The sequence below is a fragment of the Apiospora phragmitis genome (assembly GCF_038363925.1).
Source record: "Apiospora phragmitis strain CBS 135458 chromosome Unknown utg000010l:1.0-9815664.0:9184709.0-9829525.0, whole genome shotgun sequence".
NCBI classification, from domain to species: Eukaryota; Fungi; Ascomycota; class Sordariomycetes; order Amphisphaeriales; family Apiosporaceae; genus Apiospora; species Apiospora phragmitis.
The window spans coordinates 167981-188799 of NW_027117410.1; the positions used below are offsets into that span (position 1 = coordinate 167981).

A 20819-nucleotide genomic window follows, 5' to 3' on the forward strand; every position below is an offset into this window, starting at 1 on the left:
CCATTCCCATTAAAAGTAAAGTGTAGATTGATGGACTGCTTGGGCACTCAAGAGTAGGACCTTAGCGCCAGTCCGGGTGAATGTGAAAGTTTCCATTTTTAGACGGGTTCGCGGGCTTGGCTTGTACTTTATTTTAACCTCAAAGGTCATTTTGAAGACGGTTCGCACCGCTGTAAGTCATCTACATCAGTCGCTCACAATGCTCAAACCAATGCCTAAGGATGAAATCATCTCCTTATTGTCGGCCTTCTTCTTCCTCATAGTTGGCATGGTCCGAGGGCACCGACACGGCTTCCTTCCACCACTGGTCGTGGGCCCCTTTGATCCCCCGGGTCCCGAACGTCCGGACCATCCTTAGGAACCCGAGTTTGTCCTCGTCATGGCTGGACACGGCCTCGTCGCTGAACGGCCAGGGCTGCGGAACCAGCAACGCCTTCTGGACGGCGGGCCGCTGCGCCAGCGTAGCGTGCCAGGCCTTGACATGGGGGAACTCGTGGATGTCAATGCCGCACCACTTGGCCGAGTGCGCGAAGATGAAGTCGGCGAAGGTCAGGCGGTCTGCGGCGACAAAGCGGGAAGTTGACTAATAAGAAGAGATTTAGGTATTCCATGTTAAAAGCTCTGGGCCATAGTATCTCCTACCGCCAAAGCATTGCGGGGGGCGGGGGCAAGCGTGAAGGAGAAGACCTACGAGCTGTTTACCCAATACATCGTGGAGTCGTCGACACTCGGCTGTATAGCGCCATGACCCATACTTTCCCTCCTCCTCGCAAGGGGCGTATCGGTTGAAGTACGCTGCTTGGCCCATCATGGCGCCGTAGCCTGAGACTTGCCATGATAGCTGCTGCGGTTAGTATTTCCCCAGAAAGCGTTTGTCGTGGGCGATTTACTAATAAGGCAACGCATTTAACTCACCCAAGACAGCTGGGACCAGTACTATGGTGTCCCAATTGGGTACGAAAACTGATGGTCTTTGTCGAACTCGTACGCCAAATAGAGCAGGCAGGCCGCACTCTCCCAAACCGTGACGGAAGTCCCGTCCACCTTGATGTGCACAATGGCGGGCACCTTGCCGTTCGGGTTGACGGAGGCCACGTACCAGTCCGCCTTCATCTCGCCCGTCGACATGTCCAGACCGATATAGTTGCTGGGATTTTGGCGGCCGAAGCATTGATCAGCTTTAATCGGAATTGGATGGTCTGCCAGATGGTAAAGCGATGCGATCGTTTACCCGAGCTCTTCGGCCATGATTCTGCACTTGGCAGGGTTCGGGGAGTCGAACCCGTAAATGTTGAGGCCCGGTTTGGGGGCTCTCTCGGGAGGAGTGTTGGCCATAGTTTCACAAGACGTCGCGGGTACTGGCGACGGGCTCGAAATGCGGGAGTATGAGTGAGATTCTCCGTCGCGAACTGAAGTAATGGAAGTAAAGAGGGGGTAGAACGAATCGTGGGCATCTCGGGGGATCTGTCAGATATAATCTTGCTGGTGAAAGCAGGGGATGGCAGGCGGGCCAATCAGAGAGTCAATAAGGCCCTTGTGATGCCAAGTGTGGCTGGTGTCCCATCGTAGCCCGGCTAAAAGGCAATCCGGGCCGGCGTAGTCCATACTTGTCTACACCATGATCATCAGCACCGTGAGTACCGTCCTCAACGTTTGATCTTCACGAGACTCACTTATTTGTTTTAACCCTAACAGGCGATTACATGTATAGCCAGCGAGTTTCGATCCCTTGCCAATGTTGTTTGGTTGGTACATAGCTATTTACCAGTTTGGAATGCACTTTGTTGCCAGTCTCGTGATTCCCAGGCGTATTTTCAGCCGGAGATATCTATTGGACATAGGATCTCAACGCTGCCCATCACCAACTGGCTAGCAAAATTTACACGCACTTCAAAACCAAGCTAAACACCAAGCTAAACACCACCACTGTCTTGTCTTTGTCCCCGGTACTCCTTAAGCTGACCTTGTCGTCTCTGGGTAGCGTAGTGAACCTTCTTCTTCTTCTTCTTCTTCGCACCCATCGAGCACGGTCCCTTGTTATGCATTGCTGCCATCAGCTCGCCAATGCTCATCGTAGGTTGAGTGGTTGCCGGGCTTGGTACCTCTGGGACCGTCAACGGTGTCATTGATATTGTGTCGAGTTGTGCGCCCTTGGAGAAACGCGCAGGTCAGTTGAGTCGAGGCCGTTGGAAATAGGGGGACCCAATCCCAATCGACCCGTAGCCCCGCCAGGCCCAGTCATGGGAAGTAGGGTCTCCTTGCAAGTATCACTTTGGAGCATATTGTTGGCATTCGAATATCGGACCAGCTGTTGGGGCTCGTCATGAGACCTCCCTATTAGAGGTGCTTTCACGACCAGAGCCCGTGGAGGTAATACAGATATGTATTGCCCCTGGACGAGTTTGCATTTTATAACGACAACCAAATAGCATAGCATTCTGCGCCAATGTACCCAACGGTAGCATCGCCATGCCTCTCACAATCATTATCAGTAATCATCCTTCGAAATCCGGTACCCAAGTGGGCATGTTTGACCATGAATGATGTCATGCCCAAAACCCCTTGCCTCGATGCGCCATGTACTACATCATGATGACCGAAGGTGTTGAGACCAAGACGAGCAGAAGCGAAGAGGGGATATGCCGTGTGGTTTACTCATATATATGCGGGTTTATCCTACGCAAATCAGATATCAGGGAAGTGAGGGTTATATGTACCCAATATGGAATGGCTGCGGAGCAATTCTGACGAGGGTCGATTGGTGGTGTGGACAATGCTCCAAGCAATGGAGACGGCTTCTCGCAGTAATCCCGTCATTGAATGTTTGTAGCACTGGCATTGATCATTCCACGTAACACTGGCATTGAATACACTACGTCGCACTGAGTAACTATTTAAAAGAGCATTTGACTTTCCTCTTTCAGTTCCATACTAAACTTATTCACCTACTTAAACCACCAAAGGAACATTCTGTAGCAAGCCGCCATGGAAGCAACAGCAGCAGCAGTGACCTTCGACGGAGCGAGTCTCTCGCAGCTGGCCGCCACGGCTGACCGGGCTACACGTCGAAACCTCATCGTTTCCCTCCGCCGCATGGCCGACTCCTTGGAAGATTCCACCGACACCATTCACAAATTTGCGCATCTTGTGAGAGTTCATTCTCTGATCACTTTAGCCGCACGTGTGAGGCTAACAGCAGTCACAGGACCTAGAAAAGGCCATGATACAGCTTGGCTACGACCTAAAGATCTTGAAGGTTTTAGCCGATGCCGATGGCGTAAAGACAATCGATGATGTCGCTCAGAATGCCGGAGCCGACCCGGAGTTGATCAGTGTGTGCCAATTTGAGACCAAGATGGCCATACTACATGGACCAAAGAACCTGGCTAATGGAAATCAGAGAGGATTCTTCGATACTACAACACCATCAACGTTGCCCGTGAAGTTGGCCCGCACCAGTACGTGGCCACCAACATTACGAGGAACCTGATGTCGGATGTTTGTGTGGCCGGCATTGCTCATTAGTAGGTCATTATCCGGTTGAATGTTTGCCAGATCAGGCTCAGGTACTGATTGATATCAAGCCATGGCCTCGTATCCAAGGAGTATCAGGCTCTTCCCGAGTTTCTCAAGAAGAACGGCTATCGCAACCCCACGGACGAGACGGACACGGCCCTCATGATGGGCTGGGACACAAAGGACACAACCTTCGACATCATGCTCAAGGTCCCGAACGCCGTGGAGGACTTCCACCAGTACATGTCCCTGCGCCGCACCGCCAGCCTCTCCTGGCTAGCCGTGTAACCCGTGCGCGAAGAGACGTTGGGCCTGACCGACCCGGCCGCGTCATCAACCAAGACCTACCCGGCACGGTAGCGCGAGCCCTACCCACCCCGGGCGTCGAGAACATGGCACACGACTTCTTCGAGCCGCAGCCTGTCCGGGGCGCCAAGTTCTACTACATGCGCGGCGTGCGTGGACTTGACTATGATGGGGATCGCGGCCATGGGGCGGACCGAGGCCGAGTGGCGGGGGCTGGCGGAGAGCGCGGGGCTGGAGCTGGTTCGTGCGTTTACGTATAATGCGCTGGAGAACGAGACGTTCATGGAGATGAGGTTGGCTCGTGGATGAGAAGACGGCTCCCTCAACATTTAGTCGGCATCATGTGCTTTGTTAAAGTCGTACAGGTGGCATTGGTGACATTTTGACTCTTAGTCATAATACTTGAGTTTTGAGGATACCGAGTTAAAGTAAGACGGACGATCTTAACTTAATAATAAACTACGTTAAAACTAATACGAATAGTTATCGTGCCCTGAAATCCCTTCTTAATTAAGAAAAAAAAAGAAGAAGAAAAACAATACGTACTTTAGGTATGGGAGTATCCTCGTAGAATCTTAACCAATTATTCACCCACGGCTTCGTTTGGCAGCCCCCCGTTGGCGGCTCCGCTTGATGTTTTCGAGTCTGTTATTCGCGGACGCCTGCGCTCTAATGGCTACCACCGAGTCGCGGCCCATGTCCTCCTGAGCCCGCGCCACCTGAAAACACCACGACGACACGATGACCTTCACCCTCTCGGGGCCCAAGAACGTGGCGAATTCCGTCAGGAACCTAGTCGCGATCGTCCTGTCGCCGTCGGTGACGTGGTCCACGAGATCCGAGTCGAAGACGATGTAGATGGTGGGGCTGCCGTCCAGCGCCCGCTTCAGGAGCGCCAGCCAGTCGTCGTGGCCCGCCGCCTCGCGGAGCTGCCCGACCGTGATGGGGTACGTCCAGCCCGCGGCGGCTGAGTTAACCTCGAGGGCCTGGTAGAGCAGCATGCGGAGGATGTTGATGGTGGTGAAGGCGGCGTCCGGTAGGTTCTCCGGGCGCAGGGCCCACAGCACCGGCAAGCCGTGGTGGCGGAGCGTGGTAATCACGTCGACCAGCAGGTCGCGCGCGAGCGGGCCGTTTCCTCCGCTCTCGACCACCACGAAGCGCAGGTGTTCCGCCTGGTTCCACCGCTTCAGGGACGTGACGTCAACCACCGAGCTCTCACGTCGACGCGCATGGCGCCGTCGGAGCCAGAAGGACCGGCAGTGGGCGAGGCACTGGGCGCTTGTGAGCAGGGACTCCATGAACGGGAGGCTGAGTATCTGTCCCAGCTGGATATGGCAGATCATCTCTCTGGAAAAAGTGGTATCGGTGGAGATTCTTGTCTGGAGAGATTGCATTGCTGTTCGCGCTGCGGTTTAGCAAGACGTCTCTGATGAGACACACGCAAAGACCTACTGATGAAGTGCTGTGTCACATTTCGAAACCCATCCTCTACCGTGTTTTTCAGTTGCAACAGCTCGGTCCTTGCTTGTTGCTGGTCGGACCGGCTCTGGTGCACTTGGAAGCGCAACTCCCGGAGCTCTGCTCGCGCAGCGCTCTGGGCCAACTCTTCGACGCTCTTGGAGTTTCGCTCAATCTCGGCCAATTCTTCCTCGAAGCCCAGAGCCCAGGGACTGGCGATGGCCGAGGCAATGTGCATCAGCCTGCCCTGCTGGTACCATCGGAGAGCACGGAGAGCAAACTTGACAATGGCGGCGTACAGTCGGGCCACCGCCTCCCGTATGGCCGGAGTAGGATAGAGGATCAGGCCGAGGTCGGCGCGCGGTAGCGCATCGGCTATACACGAACACGCCTTGGCCAGGTTCTTGACCAGTCCTGCATGGCTGACCACGGCCTGCATCTGGTGTTAGCACTCGCGACACCCCAATCCTGAGGCCTGTTCTGGCTGACCGTAAAGAGGAACTTGAAGGTGCCCCACACAAGCGCTGTGTATTCCGGCTGGTGCTGGACGAACACGTCGAGCACCGCCCCGTAATGGACGACTCGGTCGGAAAATTTCTCCAGCCAAACGTAGGCTTTGCTGTCTTCCGCGACTGGTACGCTGATCGCGCTTGGAGTAGTGTCAAGACGAAGTCCTGTATTGAATTTCTGCGGCTCGACAAGATCTTGTCGACCTCCTTTTTTGGTAGCTCGTTTGAGATGATCTCGGTTGCCCTTTTGAAAGCATTCTGAGCAATGTCTTCAGCGCAACTAGGGGAGCAGTCTTGTCAACTCTGCAGCACCGGACCGACATCGAAGGAACACCCACTTTCCGGGACCGGAGCTTGTGAACCAGCTCAGAACTTCGGGCCTGTTCGCCATGTAGTATTCCCCGGCATCCATGGACGTTGACTCTATGGCGGTGTTACTGTCGCAGTTTAATGCCATCTTCGGACTTCTGTTATAAGGCGGTAAGGAGTTGTCGTGGTACAGGGAGAATAACTCAATTACCGCCCGGTGTCATTAGCCATACCGTCAGGTGACCTGCACAGCCACTTTCGCTTGGCACTTGATAACGAGGGGAGGCCTCTGTTTGGGGTCGCAGTGGGCGGGGATCTCAGTATTCAGAATCATTAAATTTGGTAAAAATGACGATAGCTACGTCTGGGTCGCCTCCGGCACCAACTCCTTATTTTTTACATCAGAGCAGCCTTATGGCACCGGCAAACCGGGTTATAGAAGCAGAAAATCCATCGGAGAACGTCGAGTACACGATATCTCAGGATCGCGTCGCAGGTCAGCACGCTCAAGAAGAGTCTGACTACAAGCTGCTTGAGGCGCCATCACGCCTGGGTGAGCTCGCGGCGTCCCACAATCGGGAGTCAAAGCTTCAGATCCAGCTGCTTGAGGAACAGAACAAAATGAGATTGGAAATGGCCAGACGTGAACAAGAAGAATTCGCTGAAAGGAGAGCTGATCAGCTTGACCGTAAGGGTCCTGGACTAGAGAGCGATGAAGACAGGGTTAGTGATGAGCACAGAGATGGGGATGAAGACGACAAGAGCGACGAAGGCAGCGAGAACGAGAGGTCTGGCCAAGACGGTCAGAACACCATTCTAGCGATCAAGCGCCTGAGAAAACCGTCAAAGAGTCCGCCATTGAAACGTTTCAAGGAAACACCCAACGAGCCGGCCGATGAGGAATCTACCGCGCACAACGTATCTAATGAGAACCAGCGGAATGACTACCGATACCATGTTCTCAACAGTGTCTTTTGTTCCGACAGATTTGCGAAGTGCCACTTACGTATCTATCAAGATGAGCCGCGCCAGAAGGCGCTGCGGGGCGTTCACCATCTCGCCGGCAACTTACCGGTAGCCGACCTCGACGAGTTCCTGCGAAGCAGTGTCAAGACGGCCTTTGTCGTCTTCCGCGACTTTTCCTGCGCGACGGGGTCTCGAGCGTCTCTGGTAGAGGCTAAGGGCCAGTCTCGGATGAGATTCTCTCGGCAACTCGTTTCGATTGGTTCAGCCGATCTTCATGATACCATCCAGCGAATCTCCAAGTTCGCCCCGGACAAGGACGCCTACCGAGGCAGTACGGACACATACCACCCACACCAACCCGCGCTCTCCCTGGCGCCTTCGGAGTATTCTCAGAGATTCTTCTTCCACCGCTGAGAGGAGCTCGTGGCAGAGGCAGCCGAAGGTGAAGAGGGGTGTGCCTTGAAAACCTTGGCTTCGTACGTGCTTGGCGGCGAAAATGCCATGTACGCAAGATATGACGAGATAGTCTCGCGCGGGATGGTCTCGGCTGAGTAACTGCCCTGGCTCTTCCACCCCAACGACATCGTGGTCTCGTGTGAAGGCCCCCTCGTCTTGGCCTACGTCTTGAGGCGATTTCCTCAAGAAGGCTCCCAGCTGGAACTATCTGTCTGGAATTGGGGTTATGATGGCCATCGGCTGCTGCGCAAAGACAAGACGCTTACGTTGAGCCCCCCGGAATATGGCGAGATGAGAATCAATCATCTAGCCGTGTATCCCCTGCGATATGCAACACAAGAGACGAGCCTGATGCTACTGGAGAATGGAAAAAGGTTCTGCGCCTTCAGTAAGCCGCAGCCTTTGTCGTACGAGGGGCCCGACTACCTTGGGGATCACAGATGTGTTGGTGGCCTCTGGTGATTTTGCTGGCATGAAGACCGGTGTGCTAACGCGATACAGCCTATCGAGTCCAGATTCATGCTTGACTATCAGGTGTACTCCGAATTCCATGCTCACTCAGAGGTCTTGAAGTTCTCAACACAGCGGAAGGCACCATATGACAAATAGCCCGATTCCCTTCAGATTAGTGCCGAGTTATCTGATGCGCACACTATTCTGCTTCCGCCAGGCATACACGGCTTTTTCCTCAAGAAGGAGAAGAAATGGGGTACGTCCTGAAGTTTTCCATTGTGTAACGCCCTCACTCGGGTCAGGGTTTAACGCCACTAATAGTTCACCTATTGGTTGATCTAATTCGACCTACAAACTGGAATAAGGGCTCGTTTGATCGGCTGGTGCTCCCCGGCGAACCAAAAAACTTGATCAAGGGTCTGGTGATTGTCCACAAGAGAAAAGTCGACAAGGCCTCGATGCAAATCCAAAAGAAGACAAAGCAGGACGACATCATTGCGGGAAAAGGAAGTGGACTAATCATGCTTCTCCATGGTGGACCCGGAACAGGAAAAACACTGACGGCAGGGAAGTCATCCAAGATCTCGTCCCAAGTCTCCATGCACAGTCCCCTTCTGAACTACAAGGCTAATTAGTCTATAGAGAGGTGAGTGCTTCGCCTGATTTCTTGCTAAATTGGCTCCGCTGTTACTGAAACCCAGCATAGTGTAGCCGAACTGGCCGAGATACCCTTGTATAGCGTCACGTGTGGCGATATTGGCACAAACCCCGAAGCCGTGGAAAAGTATCTCAACACGGTCATGCACTTGGGAAGGAAATGGAACTGCGGTAGGTACTTCTCAAGAATACTTCCCAGACTTCAAAATCTCCGGCGTTCTTGCTGATACCAGCCACTAGTGCTCCTGCTGGACGAGGCCGACGTGTTCCTGGAGGAGCGGTCCCTATCCGACCTGGACCGCAACAGCCTCGTCTCCGTCTTCCTCCGCACGCTGGAGTACTAAGAGGGCGTGCTCATCCTGGCGTCGAACCGGGTGGGCACCTTCAACGAGGCCTTCAAGTCGCGGATCCAGCTGGCGCTGCACTACCGCCCGCTGGACGGGCCGAGCCGGCGCAAGATCTGGCACAACTTCCTGCACATGATGCGGGAGAACCAGAAGATCGAAGAAGACGATGACGACGACGACGACGATGGTGAGCAGCAGCAGCAGGCCGACGATGCGGTGGACTTTGACGACATTGTCGCGCACATGGACGAGCTGGCCGCGTACGAGATGAACGGGCGGCAGATCCGCAACTCGCTGGCAACGGCGCGGCAGCTCGCCGTCTTCGAGCGCGAGACGCTGGACTGGGACCGCATCAAGAACGCCATCGAGGTCGCCGGGGACTTCAACAACTACATCAAGGAGGTCCACGGCCACATCGACGAGCAGTGGAGCCGGGACAATAGGTTTCGATGAAACAGAGGGTGCGTGAGCGAGACCCTTGGCACGTCATGTGGCTAGAAGGTATCGAGGGACGGGGTATGTAGGTTGCAGTTAGAAAATGGAATCTTTGCTCTGTTGATAGAGTCTCCAGTCACTGGGTACGGCCTGGGTAAGGGCTCACATGAGTCATCAAAGGGGTAATGTTAGGGGGTGGCTAGTGATACATGACTTATGTACCTAGTAAACCCATTAGATCTGGAAACCCCCACCTTTGCAGCCTCGATGGGTACTAGGTAGGTAAATAGAATCTATTCAAAGTATAGTTGGCCACCTCCTTCAATACACCCGTCACGTTAGCGAAGGCCAGTTCATCCAATGTCTCTCTCCAGAGATGTTCCGAGATCATCTTTCCATTATTCGTGTACACAATTGGCGCCATACTTCAATATGATATCGTTAGTAAAGTAAGTAAACCGACAGGTCTTAGGGGCGCCAGCCTTTCTCCTTATAGAGAGAAAGAGTGGATAAGTATGTAAAATGGCAGCTCACCGTACGACTTTCTGAAACGACAGGAACTGGCCATGCGTCTCCTCCCCGTGCCTCACCGCCGCATCCGTCATCATGCGCGCGCCCACGACCGAAGTGTGCCCGAAGTGGCGGAGGAACGCCTTGGAGACGGCCCCGGCCGCCGTGCCGTCCATGTCGCGGTCGAAGCGCGAGTCGTGGCACGACCCGGGCGACGCGGCGTTGACCACCGCCACCGACGGCGGCACTACGCTGGCCAGCTTGGCGACGAAGAACTGGCCCAGCAGCTTCGACACGCACATGCGGTCCCCCGTGTTCTTAGCGGCTTTGCCGGGCGCGTCGAGCGCCGCCAGCACAGGCGCCTCCGCGTTGCCGACGGGGAAATGGCGCGTGAAGGCGGCCGCCTCGCACAGGGTGAGGGTGATGCGCGTCGGCCGCGGCTGGCGCGGCCGCGCGGCCTTGGCGAGGGGCAGCAGCAGCAGGGCCAGCAGCGTGGTCGAGAGGTAGTTGACCTGCACGATCTCGTCGTGGCCGGTCGCGGCGTTGTAGCTGAGCCGGGCGGGGCCGATGCCCGCGTTCAGGACGGCGATGTCGAGGCGCGCGAGCGTCGTCTGGGCGCGCGCGGCGAAGGCCACGACGGAGCCGTAGTCGGACTGGTCCAGCTTCCAGACCTCGATGGTGGCGGGGTCGAAGTCCGCGCGGCCTTTGGCTAGGTCCGCGGCGGCCCGCTGGCCCTTGGCCTTGTCTCGCACGGCCAGGATGAGCTTGCTGAGGCCCAGGTCCAGCAGCTGGCGGCTCGTCTCGAGGCCGACGCCGCAGTTGGAGCCCGTCACCAGGGCTGTCTGGCCCCGGAGATTGACATTCGTTACAGCTTGAGGTTTTGCTGTGATCTGGTGGTAGAAGTAACGGGGGAAGGTGAGTGGCTTTGCCGAGCCAACGGTGGAAGCGGCGGTGGTTGAGGACGCCATGGCATATGGCATGGCAAAGTGGTGTGTGCTGAAGGGAGTGATGCGTCTCTCTGCCTGAACTTGGCGGAAAAGGCAGAGAAAAAGAGAACCGAGGAAAATCCGAGAGCAGGAGCATGGACAATCCTAGGTTCATTTCCAGGAGCGGAATAATTGAGAACCAACTGCAGTGCTTTGCCCTCTTTGTTTCCTCGGTCAAGGTCAACGGTCCGACGGGAGTGGGGTGATCATCCTGTTGGTACAGGGGTTGAGTGTGAGTTCATACATCCTTTGTTTGGATGTAACCCAAGCGAACCACCCCCTCGGGTCGACAATTTCATGGCACAAGACCATCCTTGTAGTAGCATAAGACCTCGTAAATTCTGGACATTCTGTCCGAAGCTAATAACAAGTCGCACTAGCACGGCATAACTATCTATTAAAATGGCATTCATAGAGATTATAGGCCCATAGGTTCTTATTCAAAGCGCCCTCGTATATATCGTCTAATGCCCGATCGCGAAACAGTCCGGTCGTCAAATCCTCGGCGTCAGTCCTCAGACCGCGGCTAATCCTATACCCCCAAGTGCTCGAAGACTCGCATTCAGGCGCGGCGGCCCGGATCTTGGCCGACATGAACCGGGCCGCCACGTAAGCTACTTCTGGCTGTCCAGTAGACTCCAGACCTCTGGTTCGTCCGCTTAGCTTGTGAATGGCCACTATGAAATCCTACTAAAGGGGTCAAGGTACCCAAACACACGCTCACAAAAGCCGTGTCAATTATATACGGTCGGTCAGCTGCGCCCAGTTCTTGAGCGTGGCTTTCCTAGATGGCGGCAGTAAGCAGGATTGATACGGCAATAGGTTCAGATATATGGGATACTGAATCAGTCTTTTCTACCTGCAAATCACATCTTCTTCATCATATAATTTCATTACTTGGTGGGATATCTTTCCCAATCCACGCCAATCGCCTCTGCGGCGCGCTTCTCCTCCTCAGGCAAGTCTTCTTGGCCATGTCAGTTCAGGGTCTCCATCACCCGCACTTGCCAGTACTCTACCCAGAACTGATGGAAAGGGTCGATCACTTCGTGTTCACCTTGGGCCTCGAAGCTTGCAGGTTCCAAATTGACGGTACTACTTTTGGAATCGGCATTCGATTCGGTCGTGAACGTCCTGCGGAACTCGCTTTCGTACTCTCCCACGCGAAGGTTGAGCTCGCAAAACAGTACTTCCTCCCCCCCCGTGTTTTAAACCACAGTCGTCGCCATCAAAGGGTTCCCACCGCCGCTGTTCAGATCCGCAAACTCGAGATGCATCGCAGCAGGTGTGCGCCAGGCCCAGAGTCTCGAAACTGAGGAAGCGGATCGCGGCCATGTGATACTGAGGAGGGATACGAGGGCCGATACACGCCATAGTCTTGCACCACGCAAGAAGCTGCCGCAACACGTGTTCTTGGCCCCGCCTTGGGGGTTGGAGAAAGGCCAAAACCCCTTTGAGGAAATACACGAACTGGGTACAGCCGTTATCCGAGCACGCGCAGGAGCAACGGTCTGTGGCATTCCTCGCCGTGAGTCTTGCAATTTGCCGAGCAAAGAGGTCGCCGTCGGGCATAGTTGTATACATGGTATCTAGGCCCAACCTCAGGCCCAACTGAAATGAGTCGTAGTGAGAACACACAATTCCAACTTTTGGACCGGCGTCAGACGGTTCCGGGACTTCATACAGGCAGCGGTATAGGTCCCCTCCGTGATCTATGAGTCACTTTGTGTGTTGAGGGCTTTTGTTGCAAGAATTAGCGTCGACAACGGGGTGAGTCTGAATAAACCCGTGACGGCAGAAAGTCTCGGCTGATTTAGGCGCCTCATTCTGGAGATAGAATAGTTGGCAAACACGCCATCGCTCGGTCAAGGAGGAGCCGTCAGTGGCGGGCTCCCGTATCGTCTCGATAATATTTGCCTCGTATGCTCCAGGGAGAGGTGTCAGCTTCACAGTCGAAGGCTCTATCCCCACTCTAACGAGGGCCTGTAGTGTATCCTGTCGAAGGCTGCCGCAGCACTTCCTCATATACTCGGCGTATTTGTAATACACATTTTCTGAGCCTATGTCATCCTGCCACTCACGCTGCGGCTCTAGGATTTGAGGAAACCTAAGGGCTGTCTCAAGTATCATATCCAAGCTTCGGGTGCAACTGCAGCCTGGATGACAAGCAGTATTGTCAAGATCAGAGTGACCATGTCTGTTTGTCCCCCATACTGTATAATCGAATGCCGAAATGCCATAAGAATCCCGTTTGTTCAGTGTAAGAAAGTCGGTCGCCGCGAGAAGGAGAAATAGCAGTTGCGGCTTGCGCACTGCGACGTGTAATGGTGTTTGCTTGATGAGGTTTTCTTCTTGCATCGAGTCAGGGTATTTGCCGATCAGATCGGCAACTTGTAAAGCCTCATCAGCTAGGATAGCCGTGGTAAGGGGGCCGCATTCAAAAGCTTTCAAGATGAGTCTTAGCAACGCTTCGAATGGACCGGATGACACAATATGTGGGTTTTCACCTTCAGCTAGCTTGGCAGATTGCTCCAGTAGCGCGACAGACCTATACTCATCACTTGTTGTGAAGCTATTTCTCAGCGACACCGGAGCGATGTCAGTCTGCGCTTCTAGGAGCATTTGCGCCGCCCAAAGTGTGCGATCATCGAGGTATTTGGAAATGATTCCAAGTGGTGAGCTATGTTTCGTTAGTTAATACAATGATTAATAAATAATAGTTTGAACGGTGATAATAATTAGATAAGTTGGGTTATTAGGCTTACCTCCCACAAATATCGTATGAATTTGGAGACACGCCCAGTGCTATTAACCCATTTACTAAAGTTCCCGCTTCGTCCTCATATGCTATTGTGAGACCACCGAACTTCTAGATTGTCAGCTACTTGCCTCTGCATGATTTCCTAGTGAGCACTTACCAGGTTCAGTACGGCATGTATCCATGACCGGTTTTGCGCATCGACCGCTTTCGGAGAGGCTTTCCCTGTGAGAACCAGATCCTCAATTCTCTTCAGGCTAATCTTTGAGCATGAGACTATACATGAGGAACAGCGGCTGCGACAGTGCATCTTTTGTGTGATGAAATCCGATGGTATGCTATCCAAAATTTGGAGGGCGGGGTCGTTCTTCCGATCCACGGTTGGATAATACGTGAACGTCGAGCCCATGCTGTGTCCCCCAGCACCAAAAATGCCATGAAACGAAATGTGCAATACGATCTTCAGCAGACAGATAAGACCGTAGAAGCGAATCCCGGATCTTGCGCTCCGTTGATCTGTGTGTTTGGCTTTTGACAGAGAACAATATGGTTCGTGAGATCGCACACAAGTCTCGCTATAGATACTGAATAGCCAGAAAGCAGTTTCCTTTTTCTGGATGCTTCGCCGACGGCGGCACACACAGATACAGTTGCCCATTAGCGTAGCTGACGTTTTGATTGAGGAATTACCCTTCCTAGCAGATAAGTTGATGTCTCGAGGCTTAGAAATATTATCAAAGAGCTCCTTGAAAGCTGCTGGCTTCGAGGCCAGCGAGCTTATTACATGTGACGAGTCTGTTTATGAAAGCTTTTGTTAGCCTCTAAAGTTGATCGAGAACTAATTTGCGGCCACTTATAACTATCAAGCGGTTAGTGAATTGGCCAACTATCCTAGACTCAAACCCATCAAGGGCTTCTTTGATGTCCTGCTGGATGATATGGCAGCTTTCGAGCCCTTCTGATTGGGCAGACTTGATGGATGTTGTTAAGCGACCTTCCATTTGATCGAGCCCACTTTGCACGCTGGGACTGATGGACTGCATCTGGGACCGGATCCTCTTAATATCGGAGGCGGACTCGCGACTGGTGGCTTTGATAGTATCAAGCCTATCTATTTGTAGCCGCGAAGAGTCACTATTGGGTTGATGAAGGGCCAGTCAGTTTCCACTTGATTTACGGGCATAAACTCACTTAAAGTGCGAAGGATGTCGGAGAAGAAGCAAAAAGGAAAGATGACTGATACATGAAACTTATAGTCCGAGTCCGTGTATAGCTAATTGTATAGCTTGAATGGAACGATCCAGCTTCATAGCCAGCTGCTCAACATTAGATCGATGGAATGCGTAGCTCAGTTTCTTCCTTGTGTTCTTGAGTTTGGATCTCCACGAACTTGCGTTAGTGCATCCGGAAAGCTTGACGACGAGCGTCTCCAGATCGGTAAGCTCTTCCTCGCAGGTCTTGATGGACTCGTCGACGGCAGCCAGGAATGGTGCCTGCTGGTGCGGTAGGAGCAACTTCGGCCGGATGCCATCAATGGACATAATTATCCTCCACATCATTTCGTTTTGTCGCCTGATGGACTCGAGCTCCTCGGTACGGCACTTCAGGGCGCCGGTGTACTTCGCAACGCCGCCAACCACGGTCAAGCCAAGCGAGACGAGGCCGGCAGCGGGTGCAGCCACAGAGAAGGGATCGGTCATTCTTTGAATCAAGTACAGCAACGATTTGAATGCATTTGAGTTACCAAAGCTGGAGAGAAGGTGTTCCACGTTTGCAAGGCTTAGATGGTGAGAAGGGATTGCCAACCCCGAGAAAGAGGGAGGAGTGCTTTATTACCTCGGTATGGTCGTACGGATGCACGGGCCAAATTGCCACATTACCTTACACTACTCTACCCCTTAAATTATTATTGATGAGGTCATTCGCCTTATAGGATACGAGGTACCTTGCATATGTATTCTGTGCGTTTCTTGTACTAGGCGTGACATTGCTTTTCACAGCCTCGTCCTGCAAATTCGCCATGTGTCTTGCCCGCTAACGGTTATATAGAATGTACCAATTTTTGCCCGTTTGCTGCACTCCCTAGCCTTATTTCATTTTGTCACCGAAGCCATGTATTCCGGTACTCCTATCGGCAAGGCCATGATAGAACTCGTGAGATCACATTGAGCCACGTTAGGTATACTATATTTAGAAATTATTTTCAAACCAGGCTATTTCGAGTATCCACGAGACACCAACCGCCCAACTAGATCGGCAGCTCATCAGACAATATATTAAATCAAGGCCTCCCGCGCCGCACCCACCATCACCACCACCGCCACCTCTACCGGGGTGGCGGCCGAGACGGCGAGGAGGCTGACGAAGATGGTGAGGATTTGCATGTTTGTTGCTAATTGTGTGGTGGGTCAAGAATGTTGGTATGGGGTTGGAGAGTAAGTAGATTTCGGCGAGAGGAACTATGTACGAGTAGGATATCGCGGGCGGGAAGATGATGTGCTGTGCGCTGATGCTGGCTCCTTTCCAAAGCCCAGATGAGAAGACTGGGAAAAATGCAGCCTTTTATGAACACGCCAAGGATATTCACAGCTCTTGCGTTGCGGAGGTAGGTAGGGCAAGTCTGCAAAGACCGTGGTGGTGGTTTACCTCTGGGCATCTTGCGAAGTGGGAGCTTGGTTTGCGGGGGAAGGCCTTGTTGGTTGACCGTTCCGTCTTGGAACTTGAATCGTATTCCCGGCTCGGACAGACGCCACGGCGGCCGAGGAAGGCGAGTTTACGCGCCACTCATATTGCCCGAACGGCATTGCGCAAGTAGTCAAATTAGAATACCTTCGTTGAGGTCCGACTGTCGTGAAGTCGCAACAATTGTGGACTTTGAACAGGAGCAGGACCAAAACTGGTGGGAAGGTCCGCGACAAGTACCAGTCCGCCTGGGCCGAATTCGTCTGCCGCTTCCCGCCCGTCGTCCGGGATGAGATCCGCGCCGTAAATATCGCCGGCTATCCGGCGGGCCCTGTACGCCGGCACCTCGCTCACGGGGTTCGCGTGGATCGTCTGCTGGTTCCAGAAGGACATTCCTCTCGATATGGCTGTTCTCCTAGTAAGCCGAAAAGCTTTCATCAGCTGGCGCAAGGAGTCGTGGCCTGAATTCGCCACTAAATCCTTGGCAGACAGGGATCTGGGTGTGTATTGAAGCGTGTCCCCAAAAGGTGTCTCCAATCCTGGCCGATCAGAGCCGAAGTGCATCCGCCGTAGGGAATACAAAATGCTACCCCTAGGTCGTAGCGCGCATTGGCTGCTTACTTAGACTAGAAAAAGAAAGTAATCAATATCACACAATACGTAAGAAGGAGTGCATATATGCATGAGCGCTGATCACTAATATGCACTACCATAAACGGGCGACGTGCCCGCTCGCTCTAGCTTCGCTTAATTCTCACAACACTCATAACAGAGCCCCTGTCGGAGACGCACGTGGTACATCACCAGACCTGCCTACTGTCTCCTGGACCCAAACAGTCAACTAGCCACTATGGAATTCATCAGCACCCCCTTCCCGGGACGCGGACTGCCCACGAAGCTGTACGATCTGTCTAGCTCCACCATTGTCGAGGGACGCAGTCTCGACAAAAAGACGAGGTACAACTGTCTGTCCTATGTGTGGTCACAGTGGAGCGACAGCCAGCTGAAAGACCAGCTCGGAAAAATGGCTGCCGATTCCCAGGAGAGATACATGTGGGTGGATAGGTGGTGTGTCGACCAGGCTTCGGACGAAGACAAGGCGCGCGAGATACCGAAAATGCAGAAATACTACGCCCAGTGCGAAACAGTGCATTCTTTGTTGCCTGACGTGTCGGCAACGGTGGACCAAGAAGGAGGAGGAAGCCTCAAGACGGCGCTGGAGAAGGCGGTGTCATTTGGGCAGCAGATGATGGAAGCCGAATGGTGCACACGACTATGGACGCTGCAGGAGAGCGTTCTGTCCGCCAAGACGATCTTATGGACGAGATCGCAGCAACTGGAGCAGCTGCAGTTAACGTACTGGATGCACGTCGCCGAGCTGGCGGTACAGGACGGCCTGCCATCGGACTGGAAGACGCGGGAGAACTGGGCCGAGGATGTGGCATTGCCCACCGTCACGGTCTACCGTAAGAATGCCATGGAACTGAGACAGATATCGAGGGAGCAGCGCATCCTGATCAACAAACGCTGGCCAAACCCCGGCAGCGTGGGTGAAGCGGGGGAACTGAACATCGGGACCGTAGGGGACGGACGAGGGCGGGCCCCGGAAGGCCACGCAGCTGCTCTGCCTCAGCGAGGCGTGGCGCATGGCGGGGCCGCGGTGGTGCAGCAACCCCGAGGACCTCGTCTACGGCGTGCTGGCGCTGATGCGCCTAGGCCACCTAGCCAAGCCGCGGCCCGGGTCCGGGTTCCGCGGGGCGCTGCGGCTCGCCGCCCAGACGGGGCTAGTCTACGCGGGACTCCTGCGGCACGCGGCGGCCTCGGACGACGAAGGCGCGTCTTCCTGGGTGCCGGCGCTGCGGAGCAAGACGGTGCGGGGCACCAAACAGTGGGCTCTGGCGACGGACGGGGTGCTGAGCACGGCCGGGTCCGTACCCCTCTACGGGGCGTTTAACCAGCCCGCGCGCGAGAGCCGGCCCCTGGAGATCGACGACCGGGGCGCGTCGACGGCGGCGGACTGTGTGAAGGGCCGGGTGAAGTTGATCGGCCAAAAGTACTTTGTCGAGGTCGAGCGCCGACTTGTCAACTCTCGACTGGAAATCGTCAGGGCCGTGGACGCGGCGTGTGAGAAGGTCGGCGCATCCTGGTGGGACACGCTGGTGATTTACAACAAAGGCATGTCGCACGGCACGATATTGTTTGGTAAGATCACGGGAAAACAGAGCTTTCGTCGGGTTTATGCCTGCACAGTCAAGCTATCAAGGGTGGCGGACGCAGGAAACATGGCTGATTACATAGATAAGCCTGCGTACCTAGTTGTGGAAAGTTATAACTAGCAGTCGAAGAGGATCTAATCCCCAGCCTAGGGGGTATTGTTATACAGTATTATACCAAACCTCATATTTATTACACCGCAAAGGCCTAGAAAAGGATGCTATAAGAGTAAACACATCTTAATACCACGTTAATACTATTAATGATTTTATCCGAGGCATGTCTATAATGCGTGTCTCTTATCGCGGCACGGGCGGAAACCTGACATACATCTCGGGTTTTTCACAGAAGCCATAGTGAAGTAAGCCTCTCTCCAGATCAAAGCCTTGACCCTCGATTTGGACCACGTCAAATGTCCAGAGAACCTTGGCCAGGAACAGCTTCGCCTATGTCTATGCCATTTCTCGGCCCATGCAGACTCTCGGGCTCAGGCTGAAAGGGTGAAGGCTCTTGAGATGATCGTTAGCGAACGCTGGGTCATAGAGGGAATGAGAAGCGGGGAGCCATCGTTGCGGCTGGAAGCGGCGTGGTTGATGGAAGTAGGCCGGATGGCGCGCCAGGGGCCCACAGGCAGGTTTGCACGTGGGTCTGCGAGTTCAATTATTAGTAAAGTTGATAGTCTGAGGCATGTCGTAATAGCTGGTACAGGATGGCTACTCACGCCCTTAGGGATGTATTGCCCGTCCACCATAGATCCTGGGCTGATTGGTGGCGGGCCAGTAAGGTTGCTTGGGAGCATGCGCAGCGTCTCTTCAATTCAGGCGTGAAGATAAGATAAGGACGTCAACGTCGGCCCCGGAGCGATGTCCTTGTAGTTGGAGAAGCTCTCCCTGACTTCTTTGCTTAAGAGTTGATGACTCTCAGGGTTCTCGAGCAAAATCACGAGGGCGCCGTAAAACAGGTCTCCCATGGGACCCCACCCAGCAAACATGACTTGCAATGCAACGGATCCTATGTGAAGGAGGTCTTTCTTGTTCGCTGGGTAGGGAGCATCTACTGGTAGGATAAAATCAAAGTAGTCCGGATGCTCCGTGTGACCTCGTTGACCTATGGAGCGTATAAGTTAACACGTGCGTTTCACTGCAAATTTGTCTATCCAGTAAAAACAGAATACATCATACCGATACGTCGGAGCACACTTTCCGAGGTCGCTTTCTCCATCTGAGAGAACAGCGTGATCTTTCCGAAGGGCGCGAACAAGTACTGAAGCGGGCGGATGAGTGGAAAGCGTTTGAACACTGCAATGACTGTCGCAAAAGAATTGAAGCTGAGCAACACATCCAGGTTCACTGAGTCTTTCACTGGAGTCTTCGTTAGTATATTACTTTACTCGAGGATACGGGAGTACTTTACTATCTCTCATCTGGTGCACTTTCTCGTTCCAGGCCAAGTCGGCCGCCATATCCATAGCCAACCAGCTGGTCCATCTCACCAGCAGGACGCCGATGGTCTTGGGATCCATGTTGAGCTGCTTCATCTTTGCTACGAAGTAGTCCATGTGCTCGTGGACGATGGGCTCCAGGGACCGCAGGTAGCGACTGCTGAAAGCCGGGGCGATCTGCCTGGCCACGTTCCGATGATGGACGGGGTCCTGTTCCCAAATCAGACCGCCGAGGTCCTTGCCGCGGTCCTGGAAGTCGGTCTTGACAAAGTCCTCCAGATTCCGGTGCTGGGGCGCGTAGATGTCGCGGAAGGCCTGGGGCGTGAAGAAGGCGAGCTCGTTGGGCGCGATCCGGACGACGGGCCCGTACCGGTACAAGGCTTTCTCAACGGTCCATGGCCACCTGCCGGATAGCCAGTGGTAGGCATACCAGAGATTGGAGACGGCTGCCAGCTCAGGCCCCGGGAAACGGGAAAGCGGATGAAAGTACAGCAGGTAGAAAATCCGCGTTGATGCATAAATGAAGATGGTGTTGATAACGGTGGTGGCAAGAGTGGTTACATTCATGCCCGAGAGGTCTATGATAGCCAGGGCGGCCATGATGGCTAGTCAAAGACTATTGGTTCTGTTTGGATCAGGTGTCAAAGTGAACAGGTAACGTTGTTGGATGGTGTCCAAGTAGAGATGGCTAAATGAGGTTGGCTGCAGGGTACAGTCAAAATGGGGGCGCAGCAATGGTTGTTGGTTTGCTTCGTACCGACAGAACGGATTGGAGCAAGGGGGCGAGCGGTTAACGAGCCCTGCTTTGGATAAGGG

General features: G+C 53.9%; 9 protein-coding genes across 9 annotated transcripts; 3 read left to right on the plus strand and 6 right to left on the minus strand.

Annotated features, from left to right (window-relative positions):
- Positions 1–235: 235 nt before the first annotated feature.
- Positions 236–1335, minus strand: PG994_012631 (uncharacterized protein; the record flags this gene model as incomplete). The annotated part of the gene is made up of 4 exons (XM_066864040.1): positions 236–583; positions 692–841; positions 1024–1147; positions 1232–1335. The coding sequence occupies 4 exons, from the start codon at positions 1333–1335 to the stop codon at positions 236–238; spliced, it is 726 nt and encodes a 241-aa protein (XP_066710188.1).
- A 1650-nt stretch (positions 1336–2985) lies between these two features.
- Positions 2986–4082, plus strand: PG994_012632 (uncharacterized protein; the record flags this gene model as incomplete). Its single annotated transcript, XM_066864041.1, has 5 exons — positions 2986–3147; positions 3206–3332; positions 3401–3524; positions 3585–3755; positions 3818–4082. 5 exons carry the CDS (start codon positions 2986–2988, stop codon positions 4080–4082), a joined length of 849 nt encoding a protein of 282 aa, XP_066710189.1.
- A 327-nt stretch (positions 4083–4409) lies between these two features.
- Positions 4410–6246, minus strand: PG994_012633 (uncharacterized protein; the record flags this gene model as incomplete). The annotated part of the gene is made up of 4 exons (XM_066864042.1): positions 4410–5227; positions 5275–5713; positions 5770–6047; positions 6102–6246. The coding sequence occupies 4 exons, from the start codon at positions 6244–6246 to the stop codon at positions 4410–4412; spliced, it is 1680 nt and encodes a 559-aa protein (XP_066710190.1).
- A 200-nt stretch (positions 6247–6446) lies between these two features.
- Positions 6447–9430, plus strand: PG994_012634 (AAA family ATPase; the record flags this gene model as incomplete). The annotated part of the gene is made up of 8 exons (XM_066864043.1): positions 6447–7395; positions 7666–7964; positions 8022–8084; positions 8145–8229; positions 8295–8607; positions 8680–8805; positions 8871–8967; positions 9032–9430. 8 exons carry the CDS (start codon positions 6447–6449, stop codon positions 9428–9430), a joined length of 2331 nt encoding a protein of 776 aa, XP_066710191.1.
- A 512-nt stretch (positions 9431–9942) lies between these two features.
- On the minus strand, positions 9943–10902 carry PG994_012635 (NAD(P)-binding protein; the record flags this gene model as incomplete). The annotated part of the gene is made up of 1 exon (XM_066864044.1): positions 9943–10902. One exon carries the CDS (start codon positions 10900–10902, stop codon positions 9943–9945), a length of 960 nt encoding a protein of 319 aa, XP_066710192.1.
- A 1725-nt stretch (positions 10903–12627) lies between these two features.
- On the minus strand, positions 12628–14075 carry PG994_012636 (uncharacterized protein; the record flags this gene model as incomplete). The annotated part of the gene is made up of 3 exons (XM_066864045.1): positions 12628–13588; positions 13674–13774; positions 13827–14075. The coding sequence occupies 3 exons, from the start codon at positions 14073–14075 to the stop codon at positions 12628–12630; spliced, it is 1311 nt and encodes a 436-aa protein (XP_066710193.1).
- An 841-nt stretch (positions 14076–14916) lies between these two features.
- On the minus strand, positions 14917–15366 carry PG994_012637 (uncharacterized protein; the record flags this gene model as incomplete). Its single annotated transcript, XM_066864046.1, has 1 exon — positions 14917–15366. One exon carries the CDS (start codon positions 15364–15366, stop codon positions 14917–14919), a length of 450 nt encoding a protein of 149 aa, XP_066710194.1.
- Positions 15367–17198: 1832 nt separating this feature from the next.
- PG994_012638 (tol protein) lies at positions 17199–18684 on the plus strand (the record flags this gene model as incomplete). The annotated part of the gene is made up of 2 exons (XM_066864047.1): positions 17199–17894; positions 17968–18684. 2 exons carry the CDS (start codon positions 17199–17201, stop codon positions 18682–18684), a joined length of 1413 nt encoding a protein of 470 aa, XP_066710195.1.
- A 177-nt stretch (positions 18685–18861) lies between these two features.
- On the minus strand, positions 18862–20603 carry PG994_012639 (uncharacterized protein; the record flags this gene model as incomplete). The annotated part of the gene is made up of 6 exons (XM_066864048.1): positions 18862–19008; positions 19042–19210; positions 19284–19370; positions 19405–19669; positions 19744–19923; positions 19976–20603. 6 exons carry the CDS (start codon positions 20601–20603, stop codon positions 18862–18864), a joined length of 1476 nt encoding a protein of 491 aa, XP_066710196.1.
- Between the last annotated feature and the right edge of the window lie 216 nt (positions 20604–20819).